Source organism: Cetorhinus maximus, unplaced genomic scaffold, assembly GCF_964194155.1.
Source record: "Cetorhinus maximus unplaced genomic scaffold, sCetMax3.hap1.1 HAP1_SCAFFOLD_3429, whole genome shotgun sequence".
NCBI classification, from domain to species: domain Eukaryota; kingdom Metazoa; phylum Chordata; class Chondrichthyes; order Lamniformes; family Cetorhinidae; genus Cetorhinus; species Cetorhinus maximus.
The window spans coordinates 10,001-27,669 of record NW_027599341.1 but is presented as its reverse complement, the minus strand read 5'-3'; the positions used below and the strand labels follow the sequence as shown (position 1 = coordinate 27,669).

Sequence of the window (17,669 nt, the reverse complement as noted above, 5' to 3'; positions counted from 1 at the left end):
CTACTCCTGCTCCTAATTAATTTGTCCACAGAAACTCAAAACCAATCACATAAGGGGACATTCGGATAGGTGAACAAAGGCTTGGTCAAAGAGGTTGGTGTTAAGGAGCATCTTAAAGGAAGAGAGAGGGGATCGAGAAGTTTAGGGGGGGAATTCCAGGGCTTAGGACCCAGGCAGCTGAAGACGCAACTGCCAATAGTGGAGTGACAGAAATCGGAGGAGGTTACAGAGATAGGGAGGGTTGTAGGGGCTGGAGGAGGTTACAGAGATAGGAAGGGTTGTAGGGGCTGGAGGAGGTTACAGAGATAGGGAGGGTTATAGGGGCTGGAGGAGGTTACAGAGATAGGGAGGGTTGTAGCGGCTGGAGGAGGATACAGAGATAGGGAGGGTTGTAGGGGCTGGAGGAGGATACAGAGATAGGGAGGGTTGTAGGGGCTGGAGGAGGATACAGAGATAGGGAGGGTTGTAGGGGCTGGAGGAGGTTAGAATGATGGGCTGAGATAAGACCATGGAGGGATCTGAAAACAAGAATGAGATTTTAAAATTGAGGCGTTGCCAGACCAGGAACCAATGTGGATCAGCCAGGGTGGGGGTGGGGGGGTGGGTGGGGGTTGGGGGGGGTGATGAATTGACATTACTTCGGAGTGTTTTTGGATTCGGGCAGCAGTTTGGATGAGCTGCTGTTTATTTCAACATTCCGTCCGAAAGTATCCGAATCTCTTAACTATTGCACAATTTGCTGATTTCTGTAAGGTCCAGGTCAACAGTCCGGGGGTCACCGCAATGGGATTTCTATCAGTCCTTGTTTATTGGAGGGTCTCTGCAACGACCAGCTTACGTTGCAGTTTCTGCTGAGTGCTTACCTTTAACCCCCCCTCACTGAGAGCACACACAAGATCAATGTGTAACCAGAGAGTTATCGGGGGGAGGGAGGGGGAGGAGGGGGAGGGGGACGGGGAGGGGGGGAGGGGGACGGGGAGGGGGGGAGGGGGAGGGGGGGAGGGGGAGGGGGGGGAGGGGGAGGGGGGAGGGGGGGAGGGGGAGGGGGGAGGGGGAGGAGCAGGAGGGGGAGGAGGAGGAGGAGGAGGGGGAGGAGGTGGGGAGGGGGAGGAGGTGGGGAGGGGGAGGAGGTGGGGAGGGGGAGGAGGTGGGGAGGGGGAGGAGGTGGAGGTGGGGATGGAGGAGGGGGAGGAGGTGGAGGAGGGGGAGGAGGTGGGGAGGGGGAGGAGGGGGAGGAGGTGGGGAGGGGGAGGAGGTGGGGAGGGGGAGGAGGTGGAGAGGAGGTGGTGGGGGGAGGAGGTGGTGGGGGGAGGAGGTGGGGAGGGGGAGGAGGTGGGGAGGGGGAGGAGGTGGGGAGGGGGAGGAGGTGGAGGTGAGGAGGGGGAGGAGGTGGGGAGGGGGAGGAGGTGGGGAGGGGGAGGAGGTGGGGAGGTGGGGACGACGGGAGGGAGGAGAGAAGGTGAGGTGAGAGGGAAGGGGAGGAAGGGAGAGAGGGAAGGGGAGGAAGGGAGAGAGGGAAGGGGAGGGATGGTTGGAGAGAGGGATTAGAGAGGGGATGAGAAAAGAGGGAGGAGAAGGGCACTGAGGCGGAGGGGAGGAGAGAGGGGGAAACACAGCGAGGAGGTGGAGGGGAGCGAGAAAAAGGGATGGTGAAGTAAAGATGGAGGGAGGGGAAAGTGGGAATGGGGGAGGGAGATCAGGGAACGACGAGAGGACAGGATGAAGATGTGGAGAGAGGGAAAGGGGAGATGGAGGGGTCAGAGGGAAGGAGAAAATCATCCTGGTGATTTTCACAATAATTTCAAACAGAAATTTAATTCCAGAAGTGTCCGTTCACTACCTTGTGCGATAGGAGGGAATCCGAGAGACAGAGGCCGGGCAGCCTGTGCTAGATCTGAGGGAGTACCCACTACACTTGTCCTTCTAGACAGTGCAGATAGCGGGTTTGGAAGCTGCTGATGAAGAACATATTGAGACACACGAATCAGCAGACAAGAGTAGATGATCATCTTTATTTGATTGCGCCCTGTATGTTATCTTCATCGTCCTTTCGTCCTTGGCAGATTCCGACCAGGAATCGTGTTCATATACAAGTGGGTCTCACCAGGAAAAACACCAGCAGTGAGGCTGCAGCAAGGGAACAGCAGAATCTACGGAGAGAGAAATTAATAACACGGGTTTAAGAGAGGGTCCGCACGGAAGGAGTGCGGCACTGTCGGAGGGTCAGTACTGAGGGAGTGCTGCACTGTCGGAGGGTCAGTACTGAGGGAGTGCTGCACTGTCAGAGGGTCAGTACTGAGGGAGTGCTGCACTGTCAGAGGGTCAGTACTGAGGGAGTGCTGCACTGTCAGAGGGTCAGTACTGAGGGAGTGCTGCACTGTCAGAGGGTCAGTACTGAGGGAGTGCTGCACTGTCAGAGGGTCAGTACTGAGGGAGTGCTGCACTGTCAGAGGGTCAGTACTGAGGGAGTGCTGCACTGTCAGAGGGTCAGTACTGAGGGAGTGCTGCACTGTCAGAGGGTCAGCACTGAGGGAGTGCTGCACTGTCAGAGGGTCAGTACTGAGGGAGTGCTGCAAGTCGGAGGGTCAGTACTGAGGGAGTGCTGCACTGTCAGAGGGTCAGTGCTGAGGGAGTGCTGCACTGTCAGAGGGTCAGTACTGAGGGAGTGCTGCACTGTCGGAGGGTCAGTACTGAGGGAGTGCTGCATTGTCAGAGGGTCAGTACTGAGGTAGTGCTGCACTGTCAGAGGGTCAGTACTGAGGGAGTGCTGCACTGTCGGAGGGTCAGTACTGAGGGAGTGCTGCACTGTCAGAGGGTCAGTACTGAGGAAGTGCCGCACTGTCAGAGGGTCAGTACTGAGGGAGTGCTGCACTGTCGGAGGGTCAGTACTGAGGGAATGCCGCCCTGTCGGAGGTTCAGTACTGAGGGAGCGCTGCACTGTCAGAGGGTCAGTACTGAGGGAGTGCCGCACTGTTGGCGGGTCAGTACTGAGGGAGTGCTGCACTGTCAGAGGGTCAGTACTGAGGGAGTGCCGCACTGTTGGCGGGTCAGTACTGAGGGAGCGCTGCACTGTTGGAGGGTCAGTACTGAGGGAGCGCTGCACTGTTGGAGGGTCAGGACTGAGGGAGTGCTGCACTGTCAGAGGATCAGTGCTGAGGGAGTGCTGCACTGTCGGAGGGTCAGTACTGAGGGAGTGCCGCTCTGTCAGAGGGCCAGAACTGAGGGTGTGTTGCATTGTCGGAGGGTCACAGAATCACAGTGAAGAGGCCCTTCGGCCCATCGAGTCTGCACCGACACGTGAGAACACCTGACCTACCTACCTAACCCCATTAACCAGCACTTGGCCCATAGCCTTGAAGGTTATGACGTGTCAGTACTGAGGGAGTGCTGCAGTCTCAGAAGGATTGTCCTTTCAGATGCGATGGTAAACCGAGGCCTCTCTCTGGTGGATGCAAATCATCCTGCGGTCACCGTCGAGTGAGGGGGCATTTATTCGCGGAACAGTCCCCAACTCCGGGGCCATTATGCGTCCCTCAGATTAACTGGGTCATTTAGCACCTTTGCTGTTCATGGGATCTTGCTCAGTACTAATTGACGTCAAAAAGAAAAGTTCTTCACTGGTTGTGAAACAGTCTGGGATGTTCCTAGCTGGTCAAAGGTGATGGAGTAATGGGGGTTGGTATTTATTGGATGCAATGGGGGTCTTACCCACCAGCTGGAGAGCTAGTGAAAGACCCCTGTCTCCTTTTAGGGAAGGCCCGCCCGCCACAGGCACTTACCTGGGCAGCAGAGCCCTTGCCTCACGATCAAGGACCCCAGGGCATAAGTCCCGTAGGCCGAGCATCGCTGACCAATCAGAGGCTGGCAGCTCTACATTGCTCAGCAGCGCCACTGGGTCGAGTGTGGCTAGTGCCAGTACTGCACCCACCTGAGGCCCAGGATCACCTTGGGGACTCAGGCCACAGGGTGAGTGATGGCCGGAGGTGCGGTCATGGGGTGGGGGAGGCAGGAGGGTCAGCAGCAAGGGGAGGGGGGCTGCTTCTCAGCGGCCCCCACTTCCCGATGCCCGGTTGCTCAATCAAGCACTGGATGCCTTTAAACGACGGACCCCACCCCAACATCCCCGCACGGGTTTGTCTGTCGTGCCCCCATTCCACCCCGCTGATCCCCTCCACCTGGCGTTGGGGCAACAGCAGCAGTGGTGGGATGAGGCCCTTAAGAGGCATTAACTGCTCACCCCCTCCTCCCACCACCTAAATGGGGAGGGTATTAAATTCTGCCCAGGGAGTCAGTACTTTCCACTGGGGGTAGTGGGTCCAGAGGGTGGAGGGCACAAATGAGAATACCTCTCCCAGAACCTACCGGAATACACTGGTCACGGCTCCCGAGTGTGTCCAATAGCGATAAGGCTCCACCTGGAAAACGGGATGTGTTTTATACGTCCTCAAGATCTTCCTGGCCCTGGAACAGGAGGTCACGGGGGTCAGAGTGTGGGTCAAAAGGCAGGAATCCAATACCGATTTCATTATTATTCATTCAATCAATGACCGGATGTATGAGCGTCGCTGGTAAGGCCAACATTGATCGCACTTAAAAGAGTCTCTCTCCCAGAGGGCTGGTTAAAAGGATTCTCCATCAAGATAATGTGAAGGTAAACCCGAAGGGTTTCTACAAGTATATTGAGAGTAAAAGGATAGTAAGGGACACAATTGGTCTCCTTGAAGATCAGAGTGGCCGTCTATGTGTGGAGCCTCACGAGTTGGGGGAGATCTTAAACAGTTTTTTTGCGTCAGTATTTACTCAGGAAAATGGCATAGTGTATAAGGAAGGAAGGGAAACAAGCAGTAGTGTCATGGAACATATAGAGATTAAAGAGGAGGAGGTGCTTGCTGCCATTACAGCGAATAAAGGTAGATAAATCCCCCGGGCCTGACATGATATTCCCTCGGACCTTGAGGAAGACTAGTGTAGAAATTGCAGGGGCCCTGGCAGAAATATTTAAAATGTCCTTAGCCACGGGTGAGGTGCTGGAGGATTGGAGGGTAGCTCATGTTGTTCCGTTGTTTAAAAAAGGCTCCAAAAGTAAACCAGGTAATTACAGGCCAGTGAGCCTGATGTGGGTAGTAGGTAAATTATTGGAAGGTGTTCTGAGAGATCGGATATACAATTATTTGGACAGCCAAGGGCTGATTAAGGATAGTCAGCATGGCTTTGTGCGTGGTAGGTCGTGTTTAACGAACCTTGTAGAGTTTTTCGAGGAGGTTACCAAGAAAGTAGATGAAGGAAAGGCTGTGGATGTTGTCTACATGGACTTTGACAAGGTCCCACATGGGAGGTTAGTTCAGAAGGTTCAGACACTTGGTATCCATGAAGAGGTTGTAAACTGGATTCGAAATTGGCTGTGTGGGAGAAGACAGAGAGTGGTAGTGGATGATTGCTTCTCAGACTGGAGGTCTGTGACTAGCGGTGTGCCTCAGGGATCTGTGCTGGGACCATTGTTGTTTGTTGTCTATATCAATGATCTGGATGATAATGTGGTGAATTGGATCAGCAAGTTTGCTGATGACACTAAGATTGGAGGCGTTGTGGACAGTGAGGAAGGCTTTCAAAGCTTGCAGAGGGATTTGGACCAACTGGAAAAATGGGCCAGAAAATGGCAGATGGAATTTAATGCAGTAAAGTGTGAGGTGTTGCATTTTGGAAGGACAAACCAAGGTAGGACATACACAGTAAATGGTAGGGCACTGAGGAGTGCGGAGGAACAAAGGGATCTGAGAGTTCAGATACATAATTCCCTGAAAGTGGCGTCACAGGTAGACAGGGTTGTAAAGAAAGCTTTTGGCATACTGGCCTTCATAAATCAAAGTATTGAGTATAGGAGTTGGGATGTTATGGTGAGGTTGTATAAGACATTAGTGAGGCCAACGTTGGAGTATTGTGTGCAGTTCTGGTTGCCTAACTACAGGAAGGATATCAGTAAGATTGAGCGAGTGCAGAGAAGATTTACTAGGATGTTGCCGGGTCTTCAGGAGTTGAGTTACAGGAAAGATTAAACAGGTTAAGACTTTATTCCTGGGAGCGTAGAAGAATGAGGGGAGATTTGATAGAAGTTTACAAAATTATGAGGGGTATGGACAGAGTAAATGCGAGAAGGCTCTTTCCACTTAGATTAGGAGAGATAAACACGAGAGGACATGGCTTTAGGGTGAAAGGGGAAAGGTTTAGGGGGAACTTCTTCACTCAGAGAGTGGTGAGAGTGTGGAACGAGCTACCATCTGACGTGGTAAATGCGGGCTCACTCTTAAGTTTTAAGAATAAATTAGATAGATACATGGATGGGAGAGGTCTGGAGGGTTATGGACTGGGTGCAGGTCAATGGGACTAGCGGAATAATATTTTGGCACAGACTAGAAGGACCGAATGGCCTGTTTTTCTGTGCTGTAGTGTTCTATGGTTCTATGAAGAGTCTCATTCAAAGAGGGAGTCTCTCCATCAGGGACCCTGTTTAAAGAGGAGTCTCTCCGTCAGGGACCCTGTTTAAAGAGGGAATCTCTCCGTCAGGGACCCTGTTTAAAGAGTGAGTCTCTCCATCAGGGACCCTGTTTAAAGAGGGAGTCTCTCACTCAGGGACCCTGTTTAAAGAGGGAGTCTCTCCATCAGGGACCCTGTTTAAAGAGTGAGTCTCTCCATCAGGGACCCTGTTTAAAGAGGGAGTCTCTCACTCAGGGACCCTGTTTAAAGAGGGAGTCTCTCACTCAGGGACCCTGTTTAAAGAGGGAGTCTCTCACTCAGGGACCCTGTTTAAAGAGGGAGTCTCTCCATCAGGGACCCTGTTTAAAGAGGAGTCTCTCCGTCAGGGACCCTGTTTAAAGAGTGAGTCTCTCCATCAGGGACCCTGTTTAAAGAGGGAGTCTCTCCGCCAGGGACATTCTTACTTCTCAAACACTCACCCCTTCCACTCGTTTGTGGCGAGCAGATAGTGCCTCGGACTCTCCTTCCTGACGTCCAGGGAGCAGAATGTCGCAAACTCCTTCGCGATCTCCGCAGGGCTCGAACTCCAGCCCCGACGGACCCTCACCAACAGAATCGGGGGTCGCTCAGCCTGTGGCTCAGCTCCTGACAGAGACTGGGAAACACAGGGTTCACATCCAGTGTCAGCATCAAACATTCCCAGAGGAGGTACAATCCATGGTTAGATACAGAGTAAAGCTCCCTCTGCACTGTCCCCATCAAACACTCCCAGGACAGGCACAGCACGGGGTTAGATACGGGGTAAAGCTCCCTCTACACTGTCCCCATCAAACACTCCCAGGACAGGTACAGCACGGGGTTAGATACAGAGTAAAGCTCCCTCTAAACTGTCCCCATCAAACACTCCCAGGACAGGTACAGCACGGGGTTAGATACACAGTAAAGCTCCCTCTACACTGTCCCAATCGAACACTCCCAGGACTGGTATAGCACGGGGTTAGATACAGAGTAAAGCTCCCTCTACACTGTCCCAATCGAACACTCCCAGGACTGGTATAGCACAGGGTTAGATACAGAGTAAAGCTCCCTCTACACTGTCCCCATCAAACACTCCCAGGACAGGTACAGCACGGGGTTAGATACAGAGTAAAGCTCCCTCTACACTGTCACCATCAAACACTCCCAGGACAGGTATAGCACGGGGTTAGATACAGAGTAAAGCTCCCTCTACACCGTCCCCATCAAACACTCCCAGGGCAGGTACAGCACAGGGTTAGATACAGAGTAAAGCTCCCTCTACACTGTCCCCATCAAACACTCCCAGGACAGGTACAGCACGGGGTTAGATACAGAGTAAAGCTCCCTCTGCACTGTCCCCATCAAACACTCCCAGTAAAGCTGGGCTGTATAGAGTAAAGTCATTGTACCATGTCCATTAATACCTTTAACCAACAAAATCCAATCTTAATTTTGATATTTTTAATTAACCCTCAGTCCCAACAGTTGTTCTGGGGGACAGAGTTCCAGATTTCCGCTTGCCTTTCTGTGAACAAACGCTTCCTGACATCACCCCAAAATGGCTCCAATTTTAAGGTTCTTATTCCGGTCTCCATATCCCCACCTCTCCCAGACAAAATAGTTTCTCTCTATAGACCCCGTATAATCCTTAATCATCTTCCCCTCGATAAGATCACACCTTAATCTTACATACTCGAGGGAATACAGGGATAGTCTGTGCAACCTGTCCTTTTAACTCATTTAAGCCCCAGTGATCACTCCGGTAAATCTGCGTTATACCCCCACCGAGATCAACCTATCCTTTCTGAGGCCGGGTGCCCACAACTGAAGACACTGACTCTACATTGAGTCTAATTCTATGAGCTGTAATGTGGCTCCCACCCCTTGGTAATCCAGGGGACTCCGAATCTCCCACAACCACCCCCCGCCAGACTCACCATGAACGACACCCGCGCTCTGATGAGGTTGATGTTGTTCTTGTAGGGTTCAACAGAGGCTAGATATTCCCCAATCAGAGGGAAGGGGGCCTCAACGAGGCTGAATGGGGTTGGGAGGTGGAAAGAGAGAGAGAGAGAGAGAGAATTTATATCTGCTGTAACATCACTGGACCAAAGCAAACATCAGGTAATCTGGTCAGTGATTTCCATGCGGCTTGTGGGATCTTACTGTGCCTGGATGGCCTGCTATGTTTCCCAATGCTACACACAGACTGATGCGTCAACAATTCCACATGATTAGATGTGAAGCAGCAACTGCTGGGAAAATGGTCGCTGGCAAGGACTGTGCGCACCCTGAAGGCACACAAGTGAGTCAGCCCCTAACGGAGACAAGGATCTCGGAGAGTCAGCGCCTAACGTACACGGGGATCTCCCAGAGTCAGCGCCTAACGGAGACAAGTATCTCCGAGAGTCAGCGCCTAATGGACACCAGGATCGCCCAGAGTCAGCCCCTAACGGACACGGGGATCACCCAGAGTCAGCCCCTAACGGACATGGGGATCTCCCAGAGTCAGCCCCTAACGGACACGGGGATCACCCAGAGTCAGCCCCTAACGGACACGGGGATCTCCCAGAGTCAGCCCCTAACGGACACGGGGATCACCCAGAGTCAGCCCCTAACGGACACGGGGATCACCCAGAGTCAGCCTCTAACGGACACGGGGATCACCCAGAGTCAGCCCCTAACGGACACGAGGATCACAGAGTCAGCCCCTAACGGACACGGGGATCTCCCAGAGTCAGCCCCTAACGGACACGGGGATCACCCAGAGTCAGCCCCTAACGGACACGGGGATCTCCCAGAGTCAGCCCCTAACGGACACGGGGATCTCCCAGAGTCAGCCCCTAACACGCACAAGGACATCGTAAAGGCAGCTATAAATCTTCACTCTTGACCACCAGACTTACCCTCGCTGACTGGTCAGGAGCAGTTGCGCCAATTGCAGCAGGACTGGAAATTAAACGGGGATGAAAACACACATTAATGTTCTTCTTTAACTTTTACAACCCCTCCAATCCCCTCCCGCCACTCCTGCAGTCACCTACAAACCCCCACTCGATAGAAGCCTGGTACCTTCCTGCTGTGTCCATGGTGGACAGGGTCCCACGCTGGATAATGGACCAATGAGAAACCAGCGGCGTAGAATGAGCAGGATATTTAACGCGCCGCCCATTTATTTCTCTGCACTCGCCTAATGGAATAAAAACTATCTTTCTGTAAAAACGTGTCAGCCCCCACACCCAACGCCCCAAATTCAGGATCAAAGTTTTGGATAAAATAACATCTCAAACTGAACTATTCCAGAAAGGCAAAAGGTGGGAACGTTGGTGACTTTCGACCGGGTTTGCTGACCCCAGGACCTCTCAGGAGAGGTGCTGAGTCCGGGGGAATCCTCCGGTTGCCACAGGAATTGCCTCTAAGCTGAGCCCCAGGCTCTATCGCGGCCCATTTACCACAGGCCGCAATCTGAGAAGACTAGTCAGTGCAACCTGTAGGTGGGAGGTGCTGCACTGTGGTCTGATCGGATAAGCAGGCCACAAATTGCTTGGAAAATACAAGTCTTAAAGGGGTAGAGTAACCGAGGGATCATAGGATACAGCTACACAAATCACTAAAACTGGCGATGCAGGTTAACAAGGCCATAAACACAGCACAGGTCCATTTCCAGAAGGATAGGATAGTAAAGCAGAGATGTTTTGTTAAACCTCTATCAAATGCTGGTGAGACCACACTGGGAGCACAGTCCAAAGTCCTGGTCTCCATACACCTCGTTTAGACCACACTTGCAGCACTGTGCATAGTTCTGGTCTCCACATACCTCGGTTAGACCACACTTACAGCACTGTGCACAGTTCTGGTCTCCACATACCTCGGTTAGACCACACTTGCAGCACTGTGCACAGTTCTGGTCTCCATACACCTCGGTTAGACCACACTTGCAGCACTGTGCACAGTTCTGGTCTCCACATACCTCGGTTAGAATACACTTACAGCACTGTGCACAGTTCTGATCTCCACATACCTCGGTTAGAATACACTTACAGCACTGTGCACAGTTCTGGTCTCCACATACCTCGGTTAGAATACACTTACAGCACTGTGCACAGTTCTGGTCTCCACATACCTCGGTTAGAATACACTTACAGCACTGTGCACAGTTCTGATCTCCACATACCTCGATTAGACCACACTTGCAGCACTGTGCACAGTTCTGGTCTCCACATACCTCAGTTTTACATGCCCTCATTATCTCATGATTTATTCTGTCTTAACAGTATAGCTACTTTTAGGGGGCCTGTAGACTACTCCCACCAGTGTCTTCTTCCCCTTGTGTTTTTGCACCTCCACCCATTTGGATTCTACATCTTCAGATCCAAGATCATTTCTTGCTAACCTACTTATTCCATCTCATACTAACAAAGCTACCCCACCACCCTTTCCCTCCTGCCTGTCCTTTCGAAAAGTCACATAGCCCTGAATATTTAGTTCCCAGCTTTGATCTCCTTGTAACCATCCTCTATTTAGTTTAAAGCCCTCTCTACAGCTCTAGTTATTCAATTCGCCAGGACACTGGTCCCAGCATGGTTCAAGTGAAGCCCATCCCACCCAAACAGCTCCCTTCTACTCCAGTACTGATGTCAGTGCCCCATGAGCTGAAACCCATTCCTCCCACACACCAATCTTTGAGCCATGCATTTAACTCCTCGACTTTATTTAACCTTAGCCAGTTTGCCCGTGGCTCGGGTTGTAATCCCGAGATTATTACCTTGGAGGTTCTGCTTTTTAATTTAGCTCCTAACTGTTCAAATTCTTACAGCAGAACCTCCTTTCCAGTCCTTTGGTGTCAATGTGGACGACAGCAAGTGGATCCCTCCCCTCCCACTCCGAGTTCCTCTCCGGCCCTGAGGAGATGTCCTTAACCCTGGCACTGGGCAGGCAACACGACCTTGTGGATTCACGCTCATGGCTGCAGAGAACAGTATCTATTCCCCCTAATTATACTGTCCCCTACCACTACTATGGCCCTATTTCCTCCCCCAGCTTGAATGGCTCCCTGTACCACGATGCCGTGGTCAGTTCACTCATCCTCCCTGCAGTCCCCGCTCTCGTCCACACCGCTTGCGAGAACCTTGTAACTGTTGGGCAACTGCAAAGGGCCAAGGCTCCTCGAGCGCTACCCCCTGGGTCCCCAGACCTGCCTCACCTGCAGTCACACCCTACCTGTCCCTGATCACAGACCAAATTTGAATGACCCAATCTGAGAGGGGTGACTGCCTCCTGGAGCAAAGTGTCCAGGTAACTCTCCCTCTCCCTGATGTGGCACGACGTCTGTAGCTCGGACTCCAGCCCCTCAAATCAGATCCGAAGTTCCTCGAGCTGCAAACACCTGGTACAGATGTGTTCCCTCTGGATCACCTTGGTGTCCAGCAGCTCCCACATGCTGCAGCAGCAACACATCACCCGCCTTCCATCGCTATTTTATTTAATTTATGAATTAATTACTCTAGTATTCCCACCTCAATTATCCCACACTTGAAGCACTGTGCACAGTTGTAATCTCCATGATTATAAAAAGGATGCAGAGAAACCGGAAAGGTGCAAAAACAGATTTACAAGGATAACATCAGAACTGAGAGGTTATAACAATCAGGACAGGTTGAACAGGCTGGGGCTCTTTACTCTTGAAAAGAGAAGGCTGAAAGTCCGATAGAGATCTTTAAGATTATGAAGGATTTGGATGGGGGGGGAGATGTAGGGAAGATATTTCCACTTGTGGGCGAGACTAGAACGAGGGGCTATCAATATAAGATGCTCACTAATAAATCTGATAAATCCAATGGGGAATTCAAGAGAAAGTCATTTATCCAAGGAGTGGTGAAAATGTGGAACTCGTTACCACAGGGAGTGGTTGAGGTGAGTAATTTGGGTACATTTGAGGGGAAGCTGGATGAACACACGAGGGAGTAAGGAATAGAAGGATATAGTGATGGGGTGAGATGAACAGATGGGTGGGAGGAGAGTCCTGTGCAGCATAATCGCCAATACGAAGCTGATGCCTCGAATGGCCTGTTACTGTGATGTGGATACCACATAACCTCAACCCTGAGGGATATTGTCAGCAGACCTGTACCGCAGGTAAATGCATCAAATGCTGCTTCATGAGGATAGTCACTTTGAGCTGGAACAGAAGAAGAAAGATGGAGGTTAATTTACAACAATGTCCATCACCCAGGCTGGTGTCTCTATGTACCTCTAGCTCAGGGAGATCATCTGCATTCTGACTGGTGTCTCTCAGTTCCCCCTCTCTCGGAGATATCTGTACACTGACTGGTGTATCTCAGTTCCCCCTCTCTCAGAATATCTGTACACTGACTGGTGTCTCTCAGTTCCCCCTCTCTTGGAGATATTTGTACGCTAACTGGTGTTTCTCAGTTCCCCATCTCTCGGTGATATTTGTACACTGACTGGTGTCTCTCAGTACCTCTCTACCTCAGGGAGTTATCTGTACACTGACTGGTGTGTCTCCCTCTCTCTCTCAGGGAGATATCTGTACAGTGAATGGTGTCTCTCAGTCCCTCTCTCTCAGGGAGATATCTGTACGCTGGTGTTTCTCAGTCCTCTCTCTCTCTCAGGGAGATATCTGTACACTGACTGGTGTCCCTCAGTCACACTTTCTCAGGGAGATATCGGTGCACTGACTTGTGTCTCTCAGTCCCTCTTTCTCTGGGAGATATCTATGCACTGACTGGTGTCTCAGTCCCTCTCTCTCAGGGAGATATCTGTACACTGACTGGTGCCTCAGTCCCTCTCTCTGACAGGGATTTCTGTACACTCAATGGTGTCTCACAATCGTCTTTCTCAGGAAGATATCTGTACACTGACTGGTGTCTCTCAATCGCCTCTCTCTCAGGGAGACATCTGTACACTGACTGGTGTCTCAGTCCCTCTCTCTCTCGGAGTTATCTATACATTGACTGGTGTCTCTCAAGCCCTCTCTCTCTCAGAGAGATATCTGTACAGTGACTGGTGTCTCTCAGTCCCTCTCTCTCAGGGAGATATCTGTACACTGACTGGTGTGTCTCAGCCCCTCTCCCTCAGGGAGATATCTATACACTGACTGGTGTGTCTCAGCCCCTCTCTCTCAGGGAGATATCTGTACACTGACTGGTGTCTCTCAGTCCCATCTCTCTCAGGGAGATATCTGTACACTGACTGGTGTCCCTCAGTCCCTCTCTCTCTCACGGAGATGTCAGTACACTGACTGGTGTTTCTCAGTCCCCTCTCTCTCAGGGAGATATCTGTACACTGACTGGTGACTCTCAGTCCCCTCTCTCTCAGGGAGATATCTGTACATTGACTGGTGTCTCTCAGTCCCATCTCTCTCAGAGATATTTGTACACAGACTGGTGTCTCTCAGTCCCTCTTCCTCTCAGGGAGATATCTGTACACTGACTGGTGTATCTCAGTCCCTCTCTCTCTCACGGAGATGTCAGTACACTGACTGGTGTCTCTCAGTCCCCTCTCTCTCAGGGAGATATCTGCACACTCACTGGTGTCTCTCAATCGCCTCTCTCTCAGGGAGACATCTGTACACTGACTGGTGTCTCTCAGTCCCCTCTCTCTCAGGGAGATATCTGTACACTCACTGGTGTCTCTCAATCGCCTCTCTCTCAGGGAGACATCTGTACACTGACTGGTGTCTCTCAGTCCCTCTCTCACGCAGGGAGATATCTATACACTGGCTGGTGTCTCTCAGTCCCTCTTTCATAAGGAGATATCTGTACAGTAACTGATGTCTCTCAGTCCCTCTCTCTCATGGAGATATCTGTACACTGACTGGTGTGTCTCAGTCCCCTCTCTCTCTCAGGGAGATATCTGTACACTGACTGGTGTGTCTCAGTCCCCTCTCTCTCTCAGGGAGATATCTGTACACCGACTGTTGCCCCAGTCCCCTCTCTCTCAGGGAGATATCAAGACACTAACTGGTGTCACTCAGTCCCTCTCTCTGAGGGCGATATCTGTACAGTGACTGGTGTATCTCAGTCCCTACTCTCTCAGGGAGATACCTGTACATTGACTGATGCCTCAGTCCCTCTCTCTCTAAGGGAGATATCTGTACACTGACTGGTGTCTCTCAGTCCCCTCTCTCTCAGAGAGACATCTGTACACTGACTGGTGTCTCTCAGTCCCTCTCTCTCTCAGGAAGATATCTGTACACTGACTGGTGTCTCTCAGTCCCTCTCTCTCAGGGAGATATCTGTACAGTGACTGGTGGCTCTCAGTCTCCTCTCTCTCAGGGAGATATCTGTACACCGACCAGTGTCTCTCAGTCCCTCTATCTAAGGGAGATATCTGTACACTGACTGGTGTCTCTCAGTGCCTCTCTCTCTAAGGGAGATATCTGTACACTGACTGGTGTCTCTCAGTCCCCTCTCTCTCAGGGAGATATCTGTACACTGACTGGTGTCACTCAGTGCCTCTCTCTCTAAGGGAGATATCTGTACACTGACTGGTGTCTCTCAGTCCCCTCTCTCTCAGGGAGATATCTGTAGAGTGACTGGTGTCTCTCAGTCTCTCTCTCTCAGGGACATATCTGTACACTGACTGGTGTCTCTCAGTCCCTCTCTCTCAGGGAGATATCTGTACACTGACTGGTGTCTCTCAGTCTCCTCTCTCGCAGGGAGATATCTGTACACTGACTGGTGTCTCTCAGTCTCCTCTCTCTCAGGGAGATATCTGTACACTGACTGGTGTCTCTCAGTCCTCTCTCTCAGGGAGATATCTGTACACTGACTGGTGTCTCTCAGTCCCTCTCTCTCTCAGGGAGATATCTGTACACTGACTGGTGTCTCTCAGTCCCCTCTCTCTCAGGGAGATATCTGTACACTGACTGGTGTCTCTCAGTCCTCTCCCTCTCTCAGGGAGATATCTGTACACTGACTGGTGTCTCTCAGTCCCCTCTCTCTCTCTCAGGGAGATATCTGTACACTGACTGGTGTCTCTCAGTCCCCTCTTTATCAGGGAGATATCTATAGACTGACTGGTGTCTCTCAGTCCCCTCTCTCAGGGAGATATCTGTACACTGATTGGTGTCTCTCAGTCCCTCTCTCTCAGGGAGATATCTATAGACTGACTGGTGTCTCTCAGTCCATCTCTCTCTCAGGGAGATATCTGTACACTGACTGGTGTCTCTCAGTCCCCTCTCTCTCTCAGGGAGATATCTATACACTGACTGGTGTCTCTCAGTCCCCTCTCTCTCAGGGAGATATCTGTACACTGACTGGTGTCTCTCAGTCCCCTCTCTCTCAGGGAGATATCTGTACACTGACTGGTGTCTCTCAGTCCCCTCTCTCTCAGGGAGATATCTGTACACTGACTGGTGTCTGTCAGTCCCCTCTTTATCAGGGAGATATCTATAGACTGACTGGTGTCTCTCAGTCCCCTCTCTCAGGGAGATATCTATACACTGACTGGTGTCTCTCAGTCCCTCTCTCTCAGGGAGATATCTGTACACTGACTGGTGTCTCTCAGTCCCCTCTCTCTCAGGGAGATATCTGTACACTGACTGGTGTCTCTCAGTCCTCTCTCTCTCAGAGAGATATCTGTACACTGACTGGTGTCTCTCAGTCCCCTCTCTCTCAGGGAGATATCTGTACACTGACTGGTGTGTCTCAGTCTCTCTCTGATAGAAATAACTGTTTCTGGCCCAAGCCAGAGACTTGAACACTGGCTTCAGCGGGATGCTCCCAGTGCATTATTCAGGGAGCACTGCCAGAGAGTCAGTACTGAGGGAGCGCTGCACTGTCAGAGGGTCAGTACTGAGGGAGTGCTGCACTGTCAGAGGGTCAGTACTGAGGGAGTGCTGCACTGTCGGAGGGTCAGTACTGAGGGAGCGCTGCACTGTCAGAGGGTCAGTACTGAGGGAGCGCTGCGCCGCCAGAGGGTCAGTACTGAGGGAGTGCTGCACTGTCGGAGGGTCAGTACTGAGGGAGTGCTGCACTGTCAGAGGGTCAGTACTGAGAGAGTGCTGCACTGTCGGAGGGTCAGTACTGAGGGAGTGCTGCACTGTCGGAGGGTCAGTACTGAGGGAGTGCTGAACTGTCGGAGGGTCTGTACTGAGGGAGTGCTGCACTGTCGGAGGGTCAGTACTGAGGGAGTGCTGCACTGTCAGAGGGTCAGTACTGAGGGAGCGCCGCACTGTCAGAGGGTCAGTACTGAGGGAGTGCCGCACTGTCGGAGGGTCAGTACTGAGGGAGCGCTGCACTGTCAGGGGGTCAGTACTGAGGGAGCGCCGCATTGTCGGAGGGTCAGTACTGAGGGAGCGCTGCACTGTCAGAGGGTCAGTACTGAGGGAGTGCCGCATTGTCGGAGGGTCAGTACTGAGGGAGCGCCGCATTGTCGGAGGGTCAGTACTGAGGGAGTGCTGCACTGTCGGAGGGTCAGTACTGACGGAGAGCTGCACTGTCAGAGGGTCAGTACTGAGGGAGCGCCGCATTGTCGGAGGGTCAGTACTGAGGGAGTGCTGCACTGTCAGAGAGTCGGTCCGGAAGGAGTGAAACATGCTGTAGAAATGCATATCTTTATGTCACTCTACCTCAGTGTGTCTCTCTCTCCCTCTGTGTCTGTCTCTGTCTGTCTGTCTCTCGGTCTCACCCTCTATCCCCATCTCTCTCTCTGCCCTCTTTCTGTCTACCTGCCACCCCCTCAGTCCCTCTCTATATCTCTCTCTCTCTCCACCTCCCCCATCCCTTTCATCTTATTTTGTGTCTGACTCTCCTTACATCATCCCCTCTCTCCTTTTCATCTTTCTGTCCATCTCTCTCTCTTTCTCCTTCCATCTCCAATGTCTCTCTTACCCTCTCTCTGTCCAGGATTGAGGGAGACAGAGAAGAACAGTAATCCCACTAACCATATCTCTCACAACCTGTGAGGTGAGTCATCGAGGGTCCATGCAGTTCCAGGTCGATCAGCCTGCTGAATGAACACAAAGGGAGGACATGAGACCTGCTCAATATTCAGCCTCAGTCTCTACTTACTCGTAACCCACAGTGCTTTCTGACTTACACCAGCTCCTGTTCCAGCAACACCTCAATCCTCAATTCCTAGCCTGGTTTTCAAATCCCAACACGACCTCGCCTCTGTCACTGTTCCCTCCTCCAGTCCCAACAACCCCATTTCTA

At 51.8% G+C, this 17,669-nt stretch overlaps 1 protein-coding gene across 1 annotated transcript in view; it reads right to left on the bottom strand.

Moving 5' to 3' along the window:
* Positions 1 to 1,992: 1,992 nt before the first annotated feature.
* Positions 1,993 to 17,669, bottom strand: part of LOC144678015 (poly(A)-specific ribonuclease PNLDC1-like) — a 24,393-nt gene continuing 8,716 nt past the window's right edge. Inside the window, exons 8-14 of the mRNA XM_078537947.1 lie at positions 17,399 to 17,463; positions 12,614 to 12,667; positions 9,396 to 9,438; positions 8,427 to 8,526; positions 6,951 to 7,126; positions 4,363 to 4,461; positions 1,993 to 2,150 (exon numbers count right to left, since the gene is read on the bottom strand). Of these exons, the coding sequence (XP_078394073.1) occupies positions 2,084 to 2,150; positions 4,363 to 4,461; positions 6,951 to 7,126; positions 8,427 to 8,526; positions 9,396 to 9,438; positions 12,614 to 12,667; positions 17,399 to 17,463 (604 nt within the window). The 3' untranslated portion in view covers positions 1,993 to 2,083. The remainder of the gene's footprint in view (positions 2,151 to 4,362; positions 4,462 to 6,950; positions 7,127 to 8,426; positions 8,527 to 9,395; positions 9,439 to 12,613; positions 12,668 to 17,398; positions 17,464 to 17,669) is intronic.